The sequence below is a fragment of the Ranitomeya variabilis genome, chromosome 3 (assembly GCF_051348905.1).
Source record: "Ranitomeya variabilis isolate aRanVar5 chromosome 3, aRanVar5.hap1, whole genome shotgun sequence".
In the NCBI taxonomy this organism is placed as follows: Eukaryota; Metazoa; Chordata; class Amphibia; order Anura; family Dendrobatidae; genus Ranitomeya; species Ranitomeya variabilis.
Genome location: NC_135234.1, coordinates 483687974 through 483710973, shown reverse-complemented (window position 1 = coordinate 483710973; position 23000 = coordinate 483687974). Strand labels below are relative to the sequence as shown.

The 23000-nt window shown below is 47.1% G+C and overlaps 1 protein-coding gene across 1 annotated transcript in view; it reads right to left on the bottom strand.

Moving 5' to 3' along the window:
- Positions 1–23000, bottom strand: part of EGFL6 (EGF like domain multiple 6) — a 131531-nt gene that overhangs the window by 39611 nt on the left and 68920 nt on the right. Inside the window, exons 5-7 of the mRNA XM_077296720.1 lie at positions 17190–17309; positions 11505–11639; positions 8204–8326 (exon numbers count right to left, since the gene is read on the bottom strand). Of these exons, the coding sequence (XP_077152835.1) occupies positions 8204–8326; positions 11505–11639; positions 17190–17309 (378 nt within the window). The remainder of the gene's footprint in view (positions 1–8203; positions 8327–11504; positions 11640–17189; positions 17310–23000) is intronic.

Here is a 23000-nt window from a genome sequence, read left to right as displayed (position 1 = left end):
AAAATGTTACATTTTTCTTCACCATTTACTGAACAATTATCTACTCTAAAGTGGAGTTATGGCATAGTCTTCATAGGGGCCATTAGTCGTTTCTTGTGCATTCAGTCATCATACCTTTATATAATACATAATACAGTGCTGACATCAGACTTCTCATAATGCTGTTTATATTTGTAGTAGAAGAGTATTTTAGGGAAAGATTTAAAATGGGGATAGATATGGATGAATGCTTGGGAATGTTCACCATAAATTTGTGCTTACTACATTCATGTACATTTTTTTAAATGCGAGTTAATCAACTCTGTGCACACAATGTCATTTTCAGGCAGATTCCATCTGTAAACCTGCCAGAAAAAGCACTATAAAAATTAAAAGAGATGAACATATATACATCAATGTCAAAACGTCTTTTGTCACTCCTTATAAACGCTTTTCGCTTTGTAACCTGTGAAGAAACTAAAAGAAGTGATCTGAGCATTCTGCTTGGAAGCTGCCGCTATTGTATACATAGAATGTAAAAAATAAGTAAATAAATGCCAGAGGCAGAGCCGCCACAAAAAATGTCCAGAAAGATGTCACAAAAGGTGCTTCACCAAAACACCACTGGCGTTTTCCTGAAGTGTCTTTTACTTCAAACACGATGCGAGAAAGACGGCCTCTAAAAGATATTGTGTGCACATATCCCACACACTAAGCTTTTTGAAGAAGTTTTGTAACAGAAACTGAGCAGAAACTGTGAAAATCCTCCCCAAAACTAAAACAATTTGAAGTTTCTGCTCAGTTTCCTCTCCAAAAACTCAACAAAAAGACTCACTGTGAAAACACCCCAAGGATATGTCCATGCAATGTCTTAGGGTATGTCTCCACGTTCAGGATTGCATCAGGATTTGGTCAGGATTTTCCATCAGTATTTGTAAGCCAAAACCAGGAGTGGGTGATAAATGCAGAAGTGGTGCATATGCTTCTATTATACTTTTCCTCTGTTTGTTCCACTCCTGGTTTTGGCTTACAAATACTGATGGAAAATCCTGACCAAATCCTGATGCAATCCTGAACGTGGAGACATACCCTTAGGGTATGTGTCCACGTTCAGGATTGCATCAGGATTTGGTCAGGATTTTACGTCAGTATTTGTAAGCCAAAACCAGGAGTGGGTGATAAATGCAGAAGTGGAGCATATGTTTCTATTATACTTTTCCTCTAATTGTTCCAGTCCTGGTTTTGGCTTACAAATACTGATGAAAAATCCTGACCAAATCCTGACCAAATCCTGATGCAATCCTGAACGTGGACACATACCCTTACAGACACTACTGCAGCCAGATCAATTTTGAAGTAGCAGACACTTCAGGAAAACACTGGTGGTATTTTCTCTGAAGCAGCTTTAGAACGCCTCTTTAGCTATGTTTTGCAGTGGCTTTGGTGTGAATTTTTTTTAAATACATGACAAGCTAAGATCCGTTCGTTATATTCTTTAGCTAATAACAGCTCCTCCCTGTATGTAAATAAAAAACAGGAGTGCTTGTGATTTTGTGGAAAATGGCCACAGCAACCTTTTATTAAATTATAACATAACTAGATGGCAGCCCGATTCTAAAGAATCGGGAGTCTAGAATCCATATATACTTTATTTATTCAAATGTAAGAATAATACAATTAATAAATAATAGTAAGAAAGAACAAAAAATGGCTGCACTCACCAGCTCTTGACAATTCTTGACAGTACGGCACATTTCTGATTGGTCGCTCGCGGCAGGCGGCAACCAATCAGAAAAGTGCCGCGCACCACGAAGGCATATATCTTTGTCCACCCTGAGCGGGTGTAGGACGCTGGTGACGTCACTTATCTCCGGACATTATCTCCGGACAAAGCCACGGAAGTTGGCACAAATTGCCGGAAGTAGTATTCTAGGCAATTATATATTAGATTTTAATGTTATCAGTGTTTACCTTTGAACGTTTATATTGTATTGTCCTGTCACCAGCCATGTGTACGATTATCGGCCGAAAGCCTCTCTGGAACCAATAATCACCCCATGTAAAGGTATCTTTATAAGTTAAAGATTCAGAATACTATGACTTTTATCATATCCTGAACAGTCAAGTTTTTTATGAACCGTTAAGGTTTTCTGGTTGAAGTAAAAAAAACTCTGAGTGTTTACAGTTTGAAACCATAAAATGTTGAAAAATTATGTCATTCTTGAGTATATCACTCAATGGTGCTCATAAACGTGTCAAATTTGATCTATAATATACTTTAATATACGTTACTTTAATCTTTAATATACTTAAGAACAGGGCCCCAGACATCACACAGGGGGTCTGAAACACCGCACAGTGGTCTAAAATATCGCTGTGCTCTGCCTGGGGCCCCATATGCTGCCTGGGGCCCCTGTGCTCTGCCTGGGGCCCCATATGCTGCCTGGGGCCCCTGTGCTCTGCCTAAGGCCCCTGTGCTCTGCCTGGGGCCCCATGTTCTGCCTGGGGCCCCTGTGCTCTGCCTGGGGCCACTGTGCTCTGCCTGGGGCCCCATATGCTGCCTGGGGCCCCTGTGCTCTGCCTGGAGCCCCATAGGCTGCCTGGGGCCCCTGTGCTCTGCCTGGGGCCCCATAGGCTGCCTGGGGCCCCTGTACTCTACCTGGGACCACTGTGCTCTGCCTGGGGCCCCATATGCTGCCTGGGGCCCCTGTGCTCTGCCTGGGGCCCCTGTGCTCTGCCTGGGGCCCCATGTTCTGCCTGGGGCCACTGTGCTCTGCCTCGGGCCCCATAGGCTGCCTGGGGCCCCTGTGCTCTGCCTGGGACCACTGTGCTCTGCCTGGGGCCCCATATGCTGCCTGGGGCCACTGTGCTCTGCCTGGGGCCCCATATGCTGCCTGGGGCCCCTGTGCTCTGCCTGGGGCCCCATATGCTGCCTGGGGCCCCTGTGCTCTGCCTGGGGCCCCTGTGCTCTGCCTGGGGCCCCATGTTCTGCCTGGGGCCCCTGTGCTCTGCCTGGGGCCACTGTGCTCTGCCTGGGGCCCCATGTTCTGCCTGGGGCCACTGTGCTCTGCCTGGGGCCCCATAAGCTGCCTGGGGCCCCTGTGCTCTGCCTGGGACCACTGTGCTCTGCCTGGGGCCCCATATGCTGCCTGGGGCCCCTGTGCTCTGCCTGGGGCCACTGTGCTCTGCCTGGGGCCCCATATGCTGCCTGGGGCCACTGTGCTCTGCCTGGGGCCCCATATGCTGCCTGGGGCCCCTGTGCTCTGCCTGGGGCCCCTGTGCTCTGCCTGGGGCCCCTGTGCTCTGCCTGGGGCCCCATGTTCTGCCTGGGGCCCCTGTGCTCTGCCTGGGGCCACTGTGCTCTGCCTGGGGCCCCATATGCTGCCTGGGGCCCCTGTGCTCTGCCTGGGGCCCCATATGCTGCCTGGGGCCCCTGTGCTCTGCCTGGGGCCCCTGTGCTCTGCCTGGGGCCCCATATGCTGCCTGGGGCCCCTGTGCTCTGCCTGGGGCCCCTGCGCTCTGCCTGGGGCCCCATGTTCTGCCTGGGGCCCCTGTGCTCTGCCTGGGGCCACTGTGCTCTGCCTGGGGCCCCATATGCTGCCTGGGGCCCCTGTGCTCTGCCTGGGGCCCCATATGCTGCCTGGGGCCCCTGTGCTCTGCCTGGGGCCACTGTGCTCTGCCTGGGGCCCCATAGGCTGCCTGGGGCCCCTGTGCTCTGCCTGGGACCACTGTGCTCTGCCTGGGGCCCCATATGCTGCCTGGGGCCCCTGTGCTCTGCCTGGGGCCACTGTGCTCTGCCTGGGGCCCCATATGCTGCCTGGGGCCCCTGTGCTCTGCCTGGGTGTAGGACACTGGTGACGTCACTTATCTCCGGACATTAGCTCCGGACATTAGCTCCGGACATTAGCTCCGGACATTATCTCCGGACATTAGCTCCGGACAAAGCCACGGAAGTTGGCACAAATTGCAGGAAGTAGTATTCTAGGCAATTATATATTAGATGGGCATTTCCTGAAGGAAATACATGGTGCTTGAACAGCGCTACCAGCTTTACAGTAGCACTTTTCACACACGGGGCGTGCTTACTTTTGCACCCGGGCCCGGGGGCGCGCTTACTTTTGCACCCGGGGGCGCACTTACTTTTGCACCCAGAGGCGCACTTACTTTTGCACCCGGGGGCGCACTTACTTTTGCACCCGGGGGCGCACTTACTTTTGCACCCGGGGGCGCACTTACTTTTGCACCCGGGGGCGCACTTACTTTTGCACCCGGGGGCGCACTTACTTTTGCACCCGGGGGCGCACTTACTTTTGCACCCGGGGGCGCACTTACTTTTGGGGCCGCACTTACTTTTGGTGGGCGGGGCTCCTCGGCCTCCGATTTGGTTGGTGGGGCCCCTCGTCCTCCGATTTGGTGGGTGGGGACCCTCGGCCTCCAATTTGGTGGGCGGGGACCGGCCTCCAATTTGGTGGGCGGGGACCCTCGGCCTCCGATTTGGTGGGCGGGGACCCTCGACCTCTGATTTGGTGGGCGGGGACCCTCGGCCTCCGCTTTGGTGGGCGGGGCCCCTCGAACTCCGATTTGGTGGGCGGGGTCCCTCTGCCTCCGATTTGGTGGGCGGGGACCCTCGGCCTCCGCTTTGGTTGGCGGGGCCCCACGGCCTCCGATTTGGTGGGCGGGGTCCATCTGCCTCCGCTTTGGTGGGCGGGGCCACTCGGCCTTCGATTTGGTGGGCGGGGCTCCTCGGCCTCCGATTTGGTTGGTGGGGCCCCTCGGCCTCCGATTTGGTGGGCGGGGCCCCTTATCCTCCGATTTGGTGGGCGGGGCCCCTCGGCCTCCGATTTGGTGGGCGGGGCCCCTCGGCCTCCGATTTGGTGGGCGGGGCCCCTCGGCCTCCGATTTGGTTGGCGGGGCCCCTCGGCCTCCGATTTGGTGGGCAGGGACCCTCGGCCTCCGATTTGGTGGGCGGAGCCCCTCGGCCTCTGATTTGGTTGGTGGGGCCCCTCGGCCTCCGATTTGGTGGGCGGGGTCCCTCTGCCTCCGATTTGGTGTGCGGGGACCCTCGGCCTCCGCTTTGGTGGGCGGGGCCCCTCGGCCTTCGATTTGGTGGGCGGGGCCCCTCGGCCTCCGATTTGGTTGGTGTGGACCCTCGGCCTCCGATTTGGTTGGTGGGGCCCCTCGGCCTCCGATTTGGTGGGCGGGGACCCTCGGCCTCCGATTTGGTGGGCGGGGACCCTCGGCCTCCAATTTGGTGGGCGGGGACCCTTGGCCTCCGATTTGGTGGGCGGGGACCCTCGGCCTCCGATTTGGTGGGCGGGGACCCTCGGCCTCCGCTTTGGTGGGCGGGGCCCCTCGGCCTCCGATGTGGTGGGCGGGGCCCCTCGGCCTCCGCTTTGGTGGGCGGGGCCGGGCCCCTCGGCCTCCGCTTTGGTGGGCGGGGCCGGGCCCCTCGGCCTCCGCTTTGGTGGGCGGGGCCGCTCGGCCTTCGATTTGGTGGGCGGGGCTCCTCGGCCTCCGATTTGGTTGGTGGGGCCCCTCGGCCTCCGATTTGGTTGGCGGGGCCCCTCGGCCTCCGATTTGGTGGGCGGGGACTCTCGGCCTCCGATTTGGTGGGCGGGGACCCTCGGCCTCCGATTTGGTGGGCGGGGACCCTCGGCCTCCGATTTGGTGGGCAGGGACCCTCGGCCTCCGATTTGGTGGGCGAGGCCCCTCGGCCTCCGATTTGGTGGGCGGGGTCCCTCTGCCTCCGATTTGGTGTGCGGGGACCCTCGGCCTCCGATTTGGTGGGCGGGGACCCTCGGCCTCCGATTTGGTGGGCGGGGCCGCTCGGCCTCCGCTTTGGTGGGTGGGGCCCGTCGGCTTTCGATTTGGTGGGCGGGGCCCCTCGGCCTCCGATATGGATGGTGTGGACCCTCGGCCTCCGATTTGGTTGGCGGGGCCCCTCGGCCTCCGATTTGGTGGGCGGGGACTCTCGGCCTCCGATTTTGTGGGCGGGGACCCTCGGCCTCCGATTTGGTGGGCGGGGACCCTCGGCCTCCGATTTGGTGGGCAGGGACCCTCGGCCTCCGATTTGGTGGTCGGGGACCCTCGGCCTCCGCTTTGGTGGGCGGGGCCCCTCGGCCTCCGATTTGGTGGGCGGGGTCCCTCTGCCTCCGATTTGGTGTGCGGGGACCCTCGGCCTCCGCTTTCGTGGGCGGGGCCCCTCGACCTTCGATTTGGTGGGCGGGGCTCCTCGGCCTCCGATTTGGTTGGAGGGGCCCCTCGGCCTCCAATTTGGTGGGTGGGGACCCTCGGCCTCCAATTTGGTGGGTGGGGACCCTCGGCCTCCGATTTGGTGGGCGGGAACCCTCGGCCTCCGCTTTGGTGGGTGGGGCCCGTCGGCTTTCGATTTGGTGGGCGGGGCCCCTCGGCCTCCGATATGGATGGTGTGGACCCTCGGCCTCCGATTTGGTGGGCGGGGACCCTCGGCCTCCGATTTGGTGGGTGGGGACCCTCGGCCTCCGATTTGGTGGGCGGGGCCCCTCGGCCTCCGATGTGGTGGGCGGGGCCCCTCGGCCTCCAATTTGGTGAGCGGGGACCCTCGGCCTCCGATTTGGTGGGCGGGGACCCTCGGCCTCCGATTTGGTGGGCGGGGACCCTCGGCCTCCGATTTGGTGGGCGGGGCCCCTCGGCCTCCGATGTGGTGGTCGGGGCCCCTCGGCCTCCGCTTTGGTGGGCGGGGCCGGGCCCCTCGGCCTCCGCTTTGGTGGGCGGGGCCGCTCGGCCTTCGATTTGGTGGGCGGGGCTCCTCGGCCTCCGATTTGGTTGGCGGGGCCCCTCGGCCTCCGATTTGGTTGGCGGGGCCCCTCGGCCTCCGATTTGGTGTGTGCTCTGCCTGGGGCCACTGTGCTCTGCCTGGGGCCCCATATGCTGCCTGGGGCCCCTGTGCTCTGCCTGGGGCCCCATATGCTGCCTGGGGCCCCTGTGCTCTGCCTGGGGCCCCTGTGCTCTGCCTGGGGCCCCATGTTCTGCCTGGGGCCCCTGTGCTCTGCCTGGGGCCACTGTGCTCTGCCTGGGTGTAGGACACTGGTGACGTCACTTATCTCCGGACATTAGCTCCGGACATTAGCTCCGGACATTAGCTCCGGACATTAGCTCCGGACAAAGCCACGGAAGTTGGCACAAATTGCAGGAAGTAGTATTCTAGGCAATTATATATTAGATAAAACCCAGAGCGGCCACAATATTACCCCACAACAGTAAACAATTTTCTAACTACCTAAAGAGTAATAGGCCCAGGCAAGAGGCAAACCCCACGTGCTAGAGAACGTTCCCTGGCTGCACCACACCAGCCCAGGGAGTAAGGTATAAACATCCCTAACCATGTAGGCCCTAAGCCCACCAGTTATACTGGGATGTAACCGAAGTCCCTATCCCCCCAATAGTGCCCTTTAAACAAAAGGACACGACACTTAACGAGCCTCTGACCCAGACCTATCCCCCGCTGCTTGTGACAAAGTAGTACATATCTGAAAACATCCCCTTCATCGACTGTTAATGCCCATTGGTGATGAGCGAATGTGCTCAGATAAGGTGTTATCCGCACATTCTCGTGTGCTAACCGAGTGTCTTCGAAAAATATGTTGGAGTCTCCATGGCTGCATGTTTCGCGGCTGTGACAGGCGTCACACATGCAGTGATTGCCAAACAAGCAGACAATATCCGCATGTGTTGCTGCTGTCTAACAGTCGCGAGACATGCAGCCGTAGGGACTCCAACACATGTTTCGAGCGTACCAAATTCACTCGGTTAGCATCCGAGCATGTGCGGATAACACCTTATCCAAGCACGTTCGCTCATCACTAATGCCCAGATATCCATTTTCATTACGGTAATTTATTTAGTCTTTTATCTTTCACACTTTCCTTTTAAACACTTTTTTAATATGTTTGCCATTACTGTACATATGTTCATTATTTTTGGTGTTTTTTTAGCACTATTTTGTTAGCCGGGTTCTAGGTTGAATTTGCCTGAAAAGAATGCCATGTGCTCAAACATAAAGCTGTATTCATATATGGCAGGAAATTTGACAGATTTTCTACAGATTTTGGTGCGGAACATTCAGTGTAAATTATCACATTTAGAAAATGTAATTTTAGATGTTTATTAAATAGAAACCATAGTTCAAGCTGCTGGCAACAATATTCTACTATACGATACTATAATCAATAATTTGTGATCTTACCTGCACAGACATATCCACTCCCCTTGTATCCTTGCTTACATCTACACTTATAGGACCCTGGAGTGTTGAGGCAATCGCTGTGAGGGCTGCACTTATGACTGCTCACCAGGCACTCATTTACATCTGCCAATAAAAAGCCACTTCTGTTCTTTATTTCATTATACACATAGAGAAAAGTCATTAGCCAGAGGCAATAAGACATTTATTACCAAGAAAAGCTTTGATTCCAGAGGTGTGACAAACGGCCAATTGAAGGTTTTCCAATACTGTGATATCGATAATGTGTCCTTAGGATAGACCATTCATATTAGTTTGGTGGCTGTTCAACTCCTATAATCTTACCTCTCTGCTGATTGGGGTGATTGGGGGGCCCCGAGACACTTATGAGTTCCACGCTTCCTTCATTGTTTACCAGGCACAGCTCTGTACACTTCACAGTGGCTGGGTACCAGGTGCCACAAAATATAAGCAATTGTGATGGTGAACAATGAACGGAGTGCAGAACATGTACACAGGCTATTAATATAGTCTATTTGAAAAGATTGGGGGATACTTATCAAGACTAGTGATACAGTAGTCTTTTCAATCATGAGCGGCTTTTTGGATTCTTACTGAATATTCATTCACCCAGTGGTCTCAATTACAGAACAGAGCTTAAGCATTTTTATTTGCTTTCATGTTTATAATTCACTATATCTTACCCCTTCTGTTTTTCATGCCTATTTATATGTACGATTACAGAACACACATGTACATGGGTGGATCCATTTGCTTTGTCGATCCCACCTACAACATATACTATTTAAGGAAGCACTCCACACCAAGCTGTCAACTCTGATTAAGGCTTTTTCTTCCCTATAGCACATAAGCCTTATGGGTTTTTATTATGTGCACATTCTGCCATTTTTTTATTCTATATGATTAAAGGTTAAGTTTTTACTACCTTCCTTTGGTGCTGGAGAACATCCCCTGTGGACCATTGAGAGCTATTTGACCTGGAGGCCAGACCAGCGCAGACTCCATGCACCACACCCAGGCCACAGACGGTCTACCCTGGAAGTTTTCTGAGATACTTAGCTCTAAAACAATAGTGATGAGCTGAATTGATACATTCTCTAATTTTTGGTGCACAGAAAGCTGTTAATCAATGGTGTGTGGAGTTTAGACAGAACTCAACATTGAGAGAAATACTAAGCACTAGAAAATAAAACTGTGTTTCATCAAAACTACAGTAAGAAGGTCGGTAAGTAACCCAGGTTAAGGTTTCTTTCCTTAATTTATGCTGCCATAAGATGGGGCACCAAAAAACAGGTGACAGATTCTCTTGTAAAGGTCCTTTAAAAAATGAGAGCTGGCATTTGTTTTGTTGCTATATGCAACTACTCCTCTGTTCCCTTTCCTTAGGTATTGATAAACCTTACCTAGTGTGTAATGAAAGTTGAAAAGCAATATTTGAAGATTGAATTTTTGATTAGTTGCTTCTGTTCAAGGGGTATAGCTTATTTTTTTATATAACTACAAAGATATTACATTTACTAATCTTTCTTTGCTAATTTCCCATAGATTTCATAATATCTACATATAGTCAAATTAAACTTTTATTCTTTAGTCCCAGTAGATAAAATCAGTTTGCTGTTAGCCTCTCTACTGAGCATTTACCACACTGCTGCCAACAGGCTGGGATCAAGGACCAAAACATTGACCATTCTGCAACAAGGTCATTGGTCATCTTGTATTAAGGACCAGGTGGACTGAAACATTGGCCAATTTGTAATAATGTCTTTGAGGACTGAAATGTTGGACAACTTGTAAAAAGGTCCGGGAGGACTGAAACACTGGCCATCCTGTAACGAGGTCAGGGAGGACTGAAACACTGGCCATCCTGTAACAAGGTCAGGGAGGACTGAAACACTGGCCATCCTGTAACAAGGTCCGGGAGGACTGAAACACTGGCCATCATGTAACAAGGGCAGGGAGGACTGAATCATTGGCCATTCTGTAATAAGGTCAGGGAGGACTGAAACACTGGCCATCCTGTAAGAAGGTCAAGGAGGACTGAAACACTAGCAATCCTGTAACAAAGTCAGGGAGGACTGGAACACTGGCCATCCTGTAAGAAGGTCAAGGAGAACTGAAACACTAGCAATCCTGTAACAAAGTCAGGCAGGACTGGAACACTGGCCATCCTGTAAGAAGGTCAAGGAGAACTGACACACTAGGCATCCTGTAACAAGGTCAGGGAGGACTGAAACACTGGCCATCCTGTAACAAGGGCAGGGAGGACTGAAACACTGGCCATCCTGTAACAAGGTCAGGGAGGACTGAAACATTGGCCATCCTGTAAGAAGGTCAAGGAGGACTGAAACACTGGCCATCCTGTAACAAGGTCCGGGAGGACAGAAACAATGGCTATCCTGTAACAAGGTCAGGGAGGACTGAAGCACTGGCCATTCTGTAACAAGGTCAGGGTGGCCTGAAAAACTGGCCATTCTGTAACAAGGTCAGGGAGGACTGAAACACTGGCCATCCTGTAACAAAGTCAGGGAGGACTGGAACACTGGCCATCCTGTAAGAAGGTCAAGGAGAACTGACACACTAGCCATCCTGTAACAAGGTCAGGGAGGACTGAAACACTGGCCATCCTGTAACAAGGGCAGGGAGGACTGAAACACTGGCCATCCTGTAACAAGGTCAGGGAGGACTGAAACACTGGCCATCCTGTAACAAGGTCCGGGAGGACTGAAATACTGGCCATCCTGTAAGAAGGTCAAAGGAGGACTGAAACACTGGCCATCCTGTAACAAGGTCAGGAAGGACTGAAACACTGGCCATCCTGTAACAAGGTCAGGAAGGACTGAAACACTGGCCATCCTGTAAGAAGGTCAAAGAGGACTGAAACACTGGCCATCCTGTAACAAGGTCCAGGAGGACTGAAACAATGGTCACTCTGTAACATGCTGATTCTTCTCTACAACTGAGGAGTGCCGTTATCTTTTGTATAAAATCTGTCCTGGTCATGTGATTGAAACACAGGTACATGACTCATCATAAATTGTTCTGCGTCTGTGCTTAAATAATTAGTCAGTGATAGGTTTCATTGAGTGACAAATCACTATTTACATATCATCTGTGGTGTTGGTACAGAAAAAAAACACTATTGCATCCCTGAATCAGTTCATTTCCATGAATTGCAGCTAATTAATTATTCATTACCTTGAAAAGTTATCCAAAAACATTACACATCAAATCCCTGGAGGTAAATTCCAAACATAGTCAATCTTTTAAAACTCTGTCTTCTTACCTACACAGTCGTATCTGCTATTCACGTATTTTAAATCAAAGCCATGCTGGCATTTGCAGTAATAGCTTCCAAATGTATTCATGCATCTTCGGTTAAAAGGGCAGAGTGCTTTCCCAGTGGCACATTCATCAATATCTAGAAAGAAATCAGTTTTCCATAAGAATTTTCAAGGGTGATTTAATATTGGCTACTCACATCAAAGGTTGCAAAGATTTGAACCATGATATCATGAAGAGGTTACGCTAAAATTTACCTTGTCTTCCTGTAAACTGAAATCTGGCAATTACTTAAAGGGAACCTGTCACCACGTTTTTGGAAGATGGGATAAAAATAGCGTTAAATAGGGGCAGAGGTGGGCGTTACATTAGTGTTTGTTATGCGTTTATTACCCACCTAAGTTGCCGAAATACCTTTGCAAAGTCTCCGTTTTCGCCTGTCAATCAGGCTGGTCTGGTCAAAAGGGCGTCTTGTCTTCCCCCAGATTTTGCGTAGTTTTCCGTTGGTGGCGTAGTGGTGTGCGCATGCCCAAAGTCCTGAATCCTTTGCCATGGGATTTAAAAGAGCGCGCTGTTCGTTTTCATTGGTGATCGGTGGGCGCGGCCATCTTCCTTTGGCCGCGCGTGCGCAGAAGCGGCGCTCTGCTGGCCGCGGCTTCAGGAAAATGGCCGCGGGATGCCGCGCGTGCGCAGATGGATATCGCGGCGGCCATTTTCCTGAAGCCGCGGCCAGCAGAGCGCCGCTTCTGCGCACGCGCGGCCAAAGGAAGATGGCCGCGCCCACTGATCACCAATGAAAACGAACAGCGCGCTCTTTTAAATCCCCTGGCAGAGGATTCGGGACTTGGGCATGCGCACACCACTACGCCACCAACGGAAAACTACGCAAAATCTGGGGGAAGACAACACACCCTTTTGACCAGACCAGCCTGATTGACAGGCGAAAACGGAGACTTTGCAAAGGTATTTCGGCAACTTAGGTGGGTAATAAACGCATAACAAACACACTAATGTAACGCCCACCTCTGCCCCTATTTAACGCTATTTTTATCCCATCTTCCAAAAACGTGGTGACAGGTTCCCTTTAACTTATTGAAAACAATGACTTGATTTATAACTCTCGTCTCAAACAAAGAAAAGTTTATTTCCGCTTAGTGAGTGAATACACTGTAAAATCTCTTTGTGAAATTCCCCCAACAAGCTTATACCCTGTTACCCAACACCATCCTCTCTGCTATCCAATGAATTAGAGTTTGGTTATCTACTATATAATTGTCTAAGGGTCACTTCCGTCTTTCTGTCTGTCCTTCTGCCTGTCTGACTTTCTGTCTGTCACGGATATTCATTGGTTGTGGCCTCTGTCTGTCATTGAAATCCAAGTCACTGATTGGTCGCGGCAAAACGGCCACGACCAATCAGCGACGGGCACAGTCTGGCGGCAAAATGGCCGCTCCTTCCTCCCCGCAGTCAGTGCCCGCTCCATAATCCCCTCCAGTCAGCGCTCACACAGGGTTAATGGCAGCGGTAACGGACCGCGTTATGCCGCGGTGTAATGCACTCCATTACTGCTGCTATTAACCCTCTGTGACCAACTTTTTACTATTGATGCTGCCTATAGTTAAAAGATCTAATGTAAAAAATAATAAAAAAATAAAAAATCGTTATATACTCACCGTCTGTCGGCTCCTCAGATCCAGAACTGGCCTTTCCCGCTCCTAGCGACGCTCCGGTGACCGCTCCATGACCGCAATGCACTCTTGGGACCAGAGCGCGCGAGGAGCGTCGGTAACCGCTTCGCCTGGATCCGGGGCCAATGGAAGGTGAGTATATAACTATTTTGTATTTTAATTCTTTTTTTTAACAGGGATATGATGCTCACATTGCTATATACTGCGGGGGCTGTGCTATATAATACGTGGGCTGTGCAATATAATACGTGGGCTGTGCAATATAATATGTGGGCTGCTATATACTACGTGGGCTGTGCAATATACCTCGTGGGCTGTGCAATATAAATCATGGGCTGTGCAATGTACTGCGTGGGCTGTGCTATATACTACGTGGGCTGTGCAGTATAATACGTGGGCTGTGCAAAATAATACGTGGGCTGTACAATATAATACGTGGGCTGTGCAATGTACTATGTGGGCTGTGCAATGTAGTACGTGGGCTGTGCAATATAATACGTGGGCTGTGCAAAATAATACGTGGGCTGTGCAAAATAATACGTGGGCTGTGCAATATAATACGTGGGCTGCTATATACTACGTGGGATGTGCAATATACTACGTGGGCTGTGCAATGTACTATGTGGGCTGTGCAATGTACTATGTGGGCAGTGCAATGTACTGCGTGGGCTGTGCAATATACTACGTGGGCTGTGCAATATACTACGTGGGCTGTGCAATATACTACGTGGCCTTTGCTATACACTACGTGGCCTGTGCTATACACTACGTGGCCTGTGTTATACACTACGTGGGCTGTGTTATACACTACGTGGGCTGTGTTATACACTATGTGGGCTGTGTTATATACTGCGTGTGGGCTTTTATATACTACGTGAGCTGTGTTATATGCTACGTGGGCTGGTATAAACTACGTGGCTGTGTTATATGCTATGTGGGCTGTTATACACTCCGTGGGCTGTGCTATATACTATGTGGCTGTGCTATATACTCCGTGGGCTGTGTTATATACTCCGTGGGCTGTGCTATATACTCCGTGGGCTGTGCTATATACTACGTGGCTGTGCTATATACTATGTGGCTGTGCAATATACTAGGTGGCTGTGCAATATACTACGTGGCCTGTTATATAGTACATGGCCGGCGGCCGTGAACAATCAGCGACAGGCGCAGTCCGGCTGCAAATTGGTGCGGGATTTGAACCACGCTTCGCTAATTGGTCGCGGCCGGCCGAACCCTGTGTATTTAATGTATTATTCTAAAATCTTCATAAATAAACTACATACATATTCTAGAATGCCCGATGTGTTAGAATCGGGCTACCGTCTAGTAAGGAAATAATGATAATGTTTAATGTGTCATCCGAAAATCAACAAATGTGTAAATCAGGCTTTTATTTTCTTTTACATTTTTAATAATGCTTTTTTATTAATTTTCCATATCACTACCTATATAAAAAAATTGCACACTGTCATGATATTGGCCATTCATGTATCAATGACACTTACATTTCTGCTGTATGACCCTCTCAATGACATAGATCTCAGTATGCAAATCAACAGCCTATACAAGTCATACTAGCCACTACTATCTCTGTAGGCTGAGCACCAGTTAGAACAGGAGATTAGGGACCCCCAATCTGAAGACAGGTTCCATAAATAGGCCATAAATGTCTGTGTGAGTCAACCACTTCAAGGTTTAGCGAATAGGTTATATAAAGGATTTTCCGATTCAAAATGAAAAATCTGGAGTCATTGTGTGTGACTGCAGACTTATAAATCCCCCCAGCGCAAGAACTGTGTGTTACGAGGATTCAGGGGGAACGGCGATGAATGCGATATGCATGCTCCCAGCCAGAGCCCAACTAGTGGGCATGGCCTCTCTCTATATACTTGTATACTTGTATTGAGCAAGGCCATGCCCACTAGTCGGCCGCGCCCACTGGACAGCCGCGCACACTGGACAGGGACAGGCATCGCTCCATATGAGTGAATGGCACAAGGTCACGCCCACTAGACAGGTCCTGCCAGGGAGCATACATCACCGCCGTTCCCAGCTCAGATACCGGCGGATCCTCACAATGCATGCTCTTGGGGGATTCATAAATCTGCAGTCACACAGAGTTACTGCAGACTTTTCATTTTAGACCGAACAACTCCTAAAATATTATTCAGCCAGAATTTGTATGTGTTCCAAAGAAATTATGGATATTTCCACTTTAAAACATGATTACTTCAAAATGCAGTATTGTGCATTACGTTGCAGCATTTTTACCACACCTGCCTAAAACTTTTACACTTTACTGTACGTGTTCTATATACTTACTATATACTTGTTGATTAAAGGTATTGATCTTGGCTATTTCAAAAAATTAGCCACCAACGAGGGTTGGAAATCTGTACTGGGGTGCAGATACAGTGGAGAAAATACGGTAAGTGTTTGAAACACTGCTGATATTTCAAGTTTTCTCACTTACATAGAATGGAGAAGTCTTAATTTTTATCGTACGTACGCTTCAAATGTGAGAGATAGAATCTAAAAATAAAAAACAGAAAATCACATAAATAAATTGCATTTTACTGCATGAAACAAGTATTTGATCACCTTCCAACCAGCAAGAATTCTGGTTCTCACAGACCTGTTAGTTTTTGTGTAAGAAGCCCTCCTACGCTGCACTCATTACCTGTATTAATTGCACCTGTTTGAACTTGTTACCTGTATAAAAGACACCTGTCCACACAATCAGTCACACTCCAACCTCTCCACCATGGCTAAGACCAAAGAGATGTCTAAGGACACCAGGACAAAATTGTAGACCTGCACAAGGCTGGGATGGGCTACAGGATAATAGACAAGCAGTATGGTGAGAAGGCAACAACTGTTGGTGCAATTTTTAGAAAATGGAAGAAACATGTTGTTTGGAGGAAGAAGAATGATGAGTACAACCCCAATAGCACCATCTCAACCATGAAGCATGGTGGTGGAAATATCATACTTTGGGGGTGCTTTTCTGCAAAGGGGACATGAGCACTGCAACATATTGAAGGGAGGATGGATAGAGTCATGTATCGCAGATTTCAGCCAACAGCCTTCCTCCCTCAGTAAGAGCATTGAAGATGGGGTCATCGCTGAGACTTCCAGCATGACAATGTCCCGAAACACACAGCCAGGGCAACTAAGGAGTGGCTCCAAAAGAAGCATTTCAATGTCCTGGAGTGGCCTAGCCAGTCTTCAAATCTGAAACCAATAGAAAAATTTTGGAGGGAGCTGAAACTCAATGTTGCCCAGCGACAGCCCTGTAACCTGAAAGATCTGAAAAAGATCTGTATGGAGGAGTGGGCCAAAATCCCTGTTGCAGTGTGTGCAAACTTGGTGAAGAATTACAGGAAACGTCTGACCTCTGTAATTGCAAACAAAGGTTTCTGTACCAAATATTAAGTTATGTTTTTCTATTGTATCAAATACTTATTTCATGCAATAAAATGCAAATTAATTATGTAAAAATCATACAATGTAATTTTCAGGATTTTTTTTAGATTCTATCTCTCACAGTTGACGTGTACCTACAATAAAAAATTACAGACCTCTCCATTCTTTGTAGGTGGGAAAACTTGCAAAACCAGCAGTGTACCAAATGCTTATTTTCCCCACTGTATCACTGGTTTCTTGAGCAGAACCAGCATATGGATAATGAAGTAGAAGTTATCTAAATGAAGTACACAGCTGGGTGTCTCTTCTATAATTGCCTCTGAGATATCTTGTTAAATCTCACATTGTCTATTAGGTTTCCTGCCTAGGAAATCTCAGTAGTGACGATCCCCTCAAGCATTTCATCTGCAGCACATCTTGTGTATAATTTATAGAGTACGGGTCCAAAAAACATCACGGAATGATTTCAATGTAACTACAAAATTCAGTATCTACATCTATCTTTTTTTCCTGGCTATTTGATATACAGAGTAAGTAAAGTTGGAAAAATCAAAAAACGTATGCTCGCACACCGATGCAATTCTTTCCATCTGGCCCCAGCTGCAGCCCACTTGACGGGCATAAGCATCGCACTTCTCCCTTGACTTCTTCACAGCCATATTGGCAGTTTGCCATCGAACAGGTCCTGGAGTCTGGAAATAAGATTAATGGTTCAATATTTCAGTTCTGACAAGGTCTTTGTTTTATTACCCTGTATTCAGGGATACAGAAATATTTATACATTTAATAGAACAAAACCAAGTCTCTAAAAGATCATAGAATATTTATAGTATAAGTGTACCTCAATTTCATATAACATTTTTTTTAATTTAATGCTAATATAAAACAGTCCCATACTCCATTCTTCACTGTTAATATACATCAATATATATATTTACATGAGTTTTATATAAGTTTGGGGTGTCCGGGATATTTCAGATGGAACATGGAATATATATTTATTTGCTATCAGAGATGTACGGAATCTGAGAGAAAAATCTCTGTCTGGAGTTGGAGGTGTCGGAGGTATGGTAAGCCATACAGGTGCACTATTATGATTCCGTGCAGTGTCTGGACAGATGCATTATACCGCAATGTCTAGTGGATAGCGACAGTCCCCTTATCTACATGAACATTTCCAACCTTAGTAAACAATCTTAGCGCTTACACGGTTTTTCAATTTTAATTTTTTTAGACGATAAGTTTGCCCTGTCTCTCCAGCGCGGCCTCGACTCCTGTGCTTGGTGTTTGTTCACATGTCTGCAGAAGTAACGTCACAACTTCAGCATAAGTCCAATGGGTGCAAATCTTCTGGGCCTAGTGATCTGCTGCAGGGGTCACATGCTGTAGTCATGATGTCACCATTTCAGCCATGTGAGCAAAGACCAGGCTCGGGAGCTGAAGGGGCATGAGGTAAGTTTTACTGGTTAGTTAAGGTTGGAAACTCCATTAAATGACATATGAACTATAGATCTATTATGAAATATCTGCAGCAATGTACATATAAGATTAAAGGGAATCTGTCATGTAAAATAACGCCATTAACTTGCAGATATGGGGTTAATCTACAGGTTACTAGCGTTTTGAACCTGGCTGGCATCAGCACTTAGAACCCCGCTGACGGGAGGAAACGAACTTTATTCCTCCTGGCATCGTTCGTCTTACAGTCAATATGGGTGGCCTGGACGGTTTCAGTCACCTCTCATTATATAGAGTAGCGAATGTAACCGTGCCCCAGCACTGACTGACATCAGCTCAGCATTAGAGCCGGCTGTCAGTCAGTGCTGAGGGCACAGTTACAGCTGCCGCTCTCTATACGCTGAGCAATGACTGAATCTGAAACCGGCCAACCCCTACGACTGAAGGACGAATGCTTCCAATAGAAATAAAGTTCATTTCATCCCGGCAGCGGGGCTCTCATTGCAGGCACCGGGCAGGTTCACCACGCTAAGAACCTGCAGATTATTAACCTGCAGATATGGGGTTAATGTAATTTTACATGATAAGTTCCTTTTAAGTAAATATATGACATGTAGCTAAAGGCTTTGTTCAGCTACACAACCACTTTTTATTGTCCCAATGCCTCTAAAATGAAAAATTAGCCATTTTTGCAACCGATTTTAATTAGAAGATATCCCGTTGTTGTTTCTACAGCTCCTATGCAGGCAATGTGTCTTTTTAGTGACAGACAATAAGCAAACTACATAGTCTAACTCTGCAGTCATATTTCTTCCACTTGCCCTCTGATTTCTACTAATGCACATTTGGGAGGAGCATGGCGGATGAAGCAGAATGCACAAAGACGTTTTGTTGTCTGTTCCCTTTTGAGAAACATAGATCTGCACTGAAGGTGTATGGTAAGAAATTGTTAATTATGCCCTATTGCAAAATTTGCTTAAGTTCCTATATTTAAGTTTTTGGATAATACAAAATTGGTAGGAAAAGTGAACATAGCCTTTAAATAAAATTTCATGTCAGATAAGAATCATCAAAGTTGCAGAAATATATACATGGTGGTATTACATGATATTATATTCCCGGTCTGGAAAAGATATTATGTCTCCTCATTAAATCTTAGTAAATCCTCTACTATACTGAGGTATGATTTAATAGAAAACAACTGTATATCATTAATCCCTACTCTTGGCTTTGTAAGATCTCGGCAGACTTTTTTTAATAACATTCTTTAGGAATAAAGTAAAATCAGGTGAGCACTGCCAATATAAACTGCATGGATTGCTTTACTTTATGAGCATAAAATACCACAACATGAATCAGATTTTCGACTCAGTGGTTTAACGTGAAACCTGACGTGTTGTCATAGTTCAGTGCTTCCACGTCTACGCTGACTGTTTTACATCCGTATTTTATTACGGACATTTTAAACCAAGTCCTGTGGTTAGTGTGAATAACAACTTAAAAGCCAACTTTTGCACAATTTAACTAACATGACCTACAGATTTCTCCTGCCTCAAAGGAAAAACAGCTACTTCCTGGTTAATGTCCTTCTGGCCCCCTTACTAATTGGTATTCACACTGTAGAGTGTACAGAACCTGACCTTACCAAAGACTAAATGATCTCCAGGCAACTACCTGTAAAGGCAACTAACACCTATTAATTCTTCTGGATCTCTCTACGGCATCTAATGTAGACCACCAACTTGTACTAATTTATTCTTCTTATAAGAATACTGCTCTCTCTTGGTTTTCTTTCTACCACTCCAAACGCTCGTTCAGCATCTTATTTTGCAGGCTCTCTTTGCTTTCTCATCTTTTCCCCTTGCTTTATGAGTTCTTAAGGTTTGAGTAATTCCTCTCTATACAGCTCCTACTGGAAAAACTATCAGCAGGAGTTAGCTTTCAGAAGAATCTCAATGATACACCCAAAATACTTCTTTCTGTGACAACACCCTTGCACTTTTAAAAAACATCGGTGATTGTTCATGGTCTAACATGGTGTCATCTCTTTCCGAAATTAAAACTTTCAAAAAGCTGACTTTTTGTTTTTTTCTTCCCCTAGTTACCTACCAAAACCTCATATTTGCTATTTATTGTGTGGTAGTACCATAAATGTTCAACTAAGATCTAACCTTTACATTATATATTTCATGCTCATGCGCCTCTAACACATCTCCAAAACGTCAATGTTTTCTCACTGTAAAAACAGACAGTACTTGTAATTTCATTCATTCTCATATTGATTACTGTAGTTTACAACTAATTATTATTATTATATTATTATTTATTATTATAGCACCATTTATTCCATGGCGCTTTTACGTGTGAGGAGGGGTATACATAATAAAAACAAGTACAGTACAATACAAGTCACAATGGTACAGGAGGAGAGAGGATCCTGCCTGCGAGGGCTCACAATCTACAAGGGTTGGGTGAGGATACAATAGGCAAGGGTAGAGCTGGTCGTGCAGTGGCTTGGTTGAGAGGTGGTTATTGCAGGTTGTCTTTCCCTCGCTAAACTGTACTGGTTGTTCAACCAATTTCGCACTTTCATCCACAAAGCTCTCATGGGGCAGCACCATCCTATTCCTTCATTTGTATCTCTCTATATCATGTTAGAAAAGCTCCATGTTTTGCCAATGATCTGAGACTTTACTGTTCCTGCACCATACCTTGCACGCCCCTGAATATTAGATTAACTCCTAACAACCACATGTCACGATTCCTCCTCTCAGTGAGGCGAGTGGCAGCTCAACCGTCCAATCTGGGGCACAATGTGCTGAGCTGTCAGTATCATGATAGTCAGCTCTGCTGTCCAATTTGAGGCTTGGGTGTGCTAAGCTGTGACTGTGGTGAGTGACAGTCCAGTCGCCCAATCAGGGCCGGGCATGCTGGGTTACTCACAGGTGTCTCCTGTTCAGTATGATTCCAAGGCTATTCAGATGGCTGTCTGCCTCTTATGTCTGCCAGCTTTAGCCCTGCTCAGTTTGACGTGTGTTTGCTCTGTGCTTTGAGTTCTAATGTTTTAATCTTTGGCCGACCTTGGATATGCCTTTGACCATCTGCCTAGCCCCTTTGTCTTGTTCTGCTACCTTCTTGGAATTCTGACCCCGGACTGTGACCTGACTGCACCTTTGCCTCACCCCTCTATTTATGACATACCCTCCTGGCTTTTGACTTCAAACTCCTTGACTTTTCTACCTATATCACTAAGACATGTTATTAAATGTCTGCTTCATAAAAATGTCCGCTTCACAACTTAAACAACCGTAGAGTATGAGAAGTATAGCCCGTAAATTACGATAAACCTGTCCGGTCTGGGATCACTTGTGTGACCCGTTGGAGGGCAATGTCCGGTTCAAACTCAGTATTAAGGATAAGTGGAATTTTGTAACTTTTTCAAGTAAGATATATATCCGGTGTGTCCGGAAAGGAAGCACCAGCAGGAGCTGTCTAATGGAAAAAAAGTTTCACAAAAATGGAAATGGAATAACAGGAGATGAAAAATCAAAAGAGGCCGCTGGAGTTCTTATACCTATGTTCGCAAATGAGAGGTCAAGAAAAGGAATTCAAGTAGGATATACTTTCGGTACATAGGATGTAGATGAAGAGGAGGCATCAGATGAAGCTGTAGAAGATGTCAGTCCTGTTTTTTCCAGAAAGTTAGTTCCTTCCTCTGGAGATGAGAAAATGATCATTTTTGAAGCAAATTTCACCTGTAGATTAGAAGTCTTTGTCCATTGGTAGGGTATTCCGGCTTGTAGAAGTTCCCGAGTGATTTGGAAGAATGATCTTTGTTTTAGCAGGGTACCTTTAGACAAGTCCTTGAAAAATAAAAGGTTGTTGTACGGAGATGGAAGATGTTTTGAGTCTCTTGTCAATATAAGGAGATCGTTCTTTATCCCTGTAGGATAGAGGGACACGATGACGTCTCGGACAATGTTTGTAGGGAGAGAGGGTGATCTTTGAATTCTGTAAACTTTTTCGATCAGATTTCTCCTTTTGTTTAGGGGTAATAATTGAGAGATCATTGAAGAAATATACTTTTTTTAACTGTGAAGGTTGGACCAACTCCGGTATTCCTCTGATTTTTATATTATCTTTCCTTTTGAAGTCTTCATAGTTAGCTAAGTAGTCTCTAAAAAAAGTGATGTCTTTTTAGATTCTCTCTAGGGAGTCCGAGAGTACAAGTGGATCATGAGTATAGATAGAAGGCGAGATCCAAAATTTTTTGTCTAGAGAGTCTGTGATTTTTGAGTCTTGAGGAGGTACATTGAGGACCTTAGTAGAGTTTACGGTAGATTCTTTGAATATGATAAGTAATGCGTCTTTGAAAAGCTTCTTGATAAAAGACTCAGAGGCTTTCATTGTGCCTGACTGCTGTAGCAGGTTTATGTCCAAGTAGATTATTATCTTTACCCAAAATGTTTGCTGATGCTAAAAAGGCTCTGCAGATATTAATCATAAAGCTTTCAGATGGGTAGACGTCCGAAGCTGGTATATTATCTAATAAAGAAACGTTAAGGGATATGGTTCCCGGGAACTGTATCAATTTTTTCTTGACCCATATTATTTTTATTTAGCTGAGGAAAGGGATTTTCTGTAAGCTGATAAATCTTATGATCAGAAGAACTCCCTGAGATGGAAATTTGGGATGAGGTTTCTTCAGACTCAATAGTATTAGTAAAGTCATTGTCTCCATAATCAGAGGTATCGGACATTTTGTTAAATTCTTCTGAATGGACCCTTTCCAGCCCTTCCGATGAATTAGAAGAATTGTCTATATCATGGTTTACAATCAGCTGTGATTTTTTATCTATTGTGTCATAATTGCTTTTAATGGCTGAGTCTGTAATAGGGGTAACATTGGGAGGCATTTTTTGAAT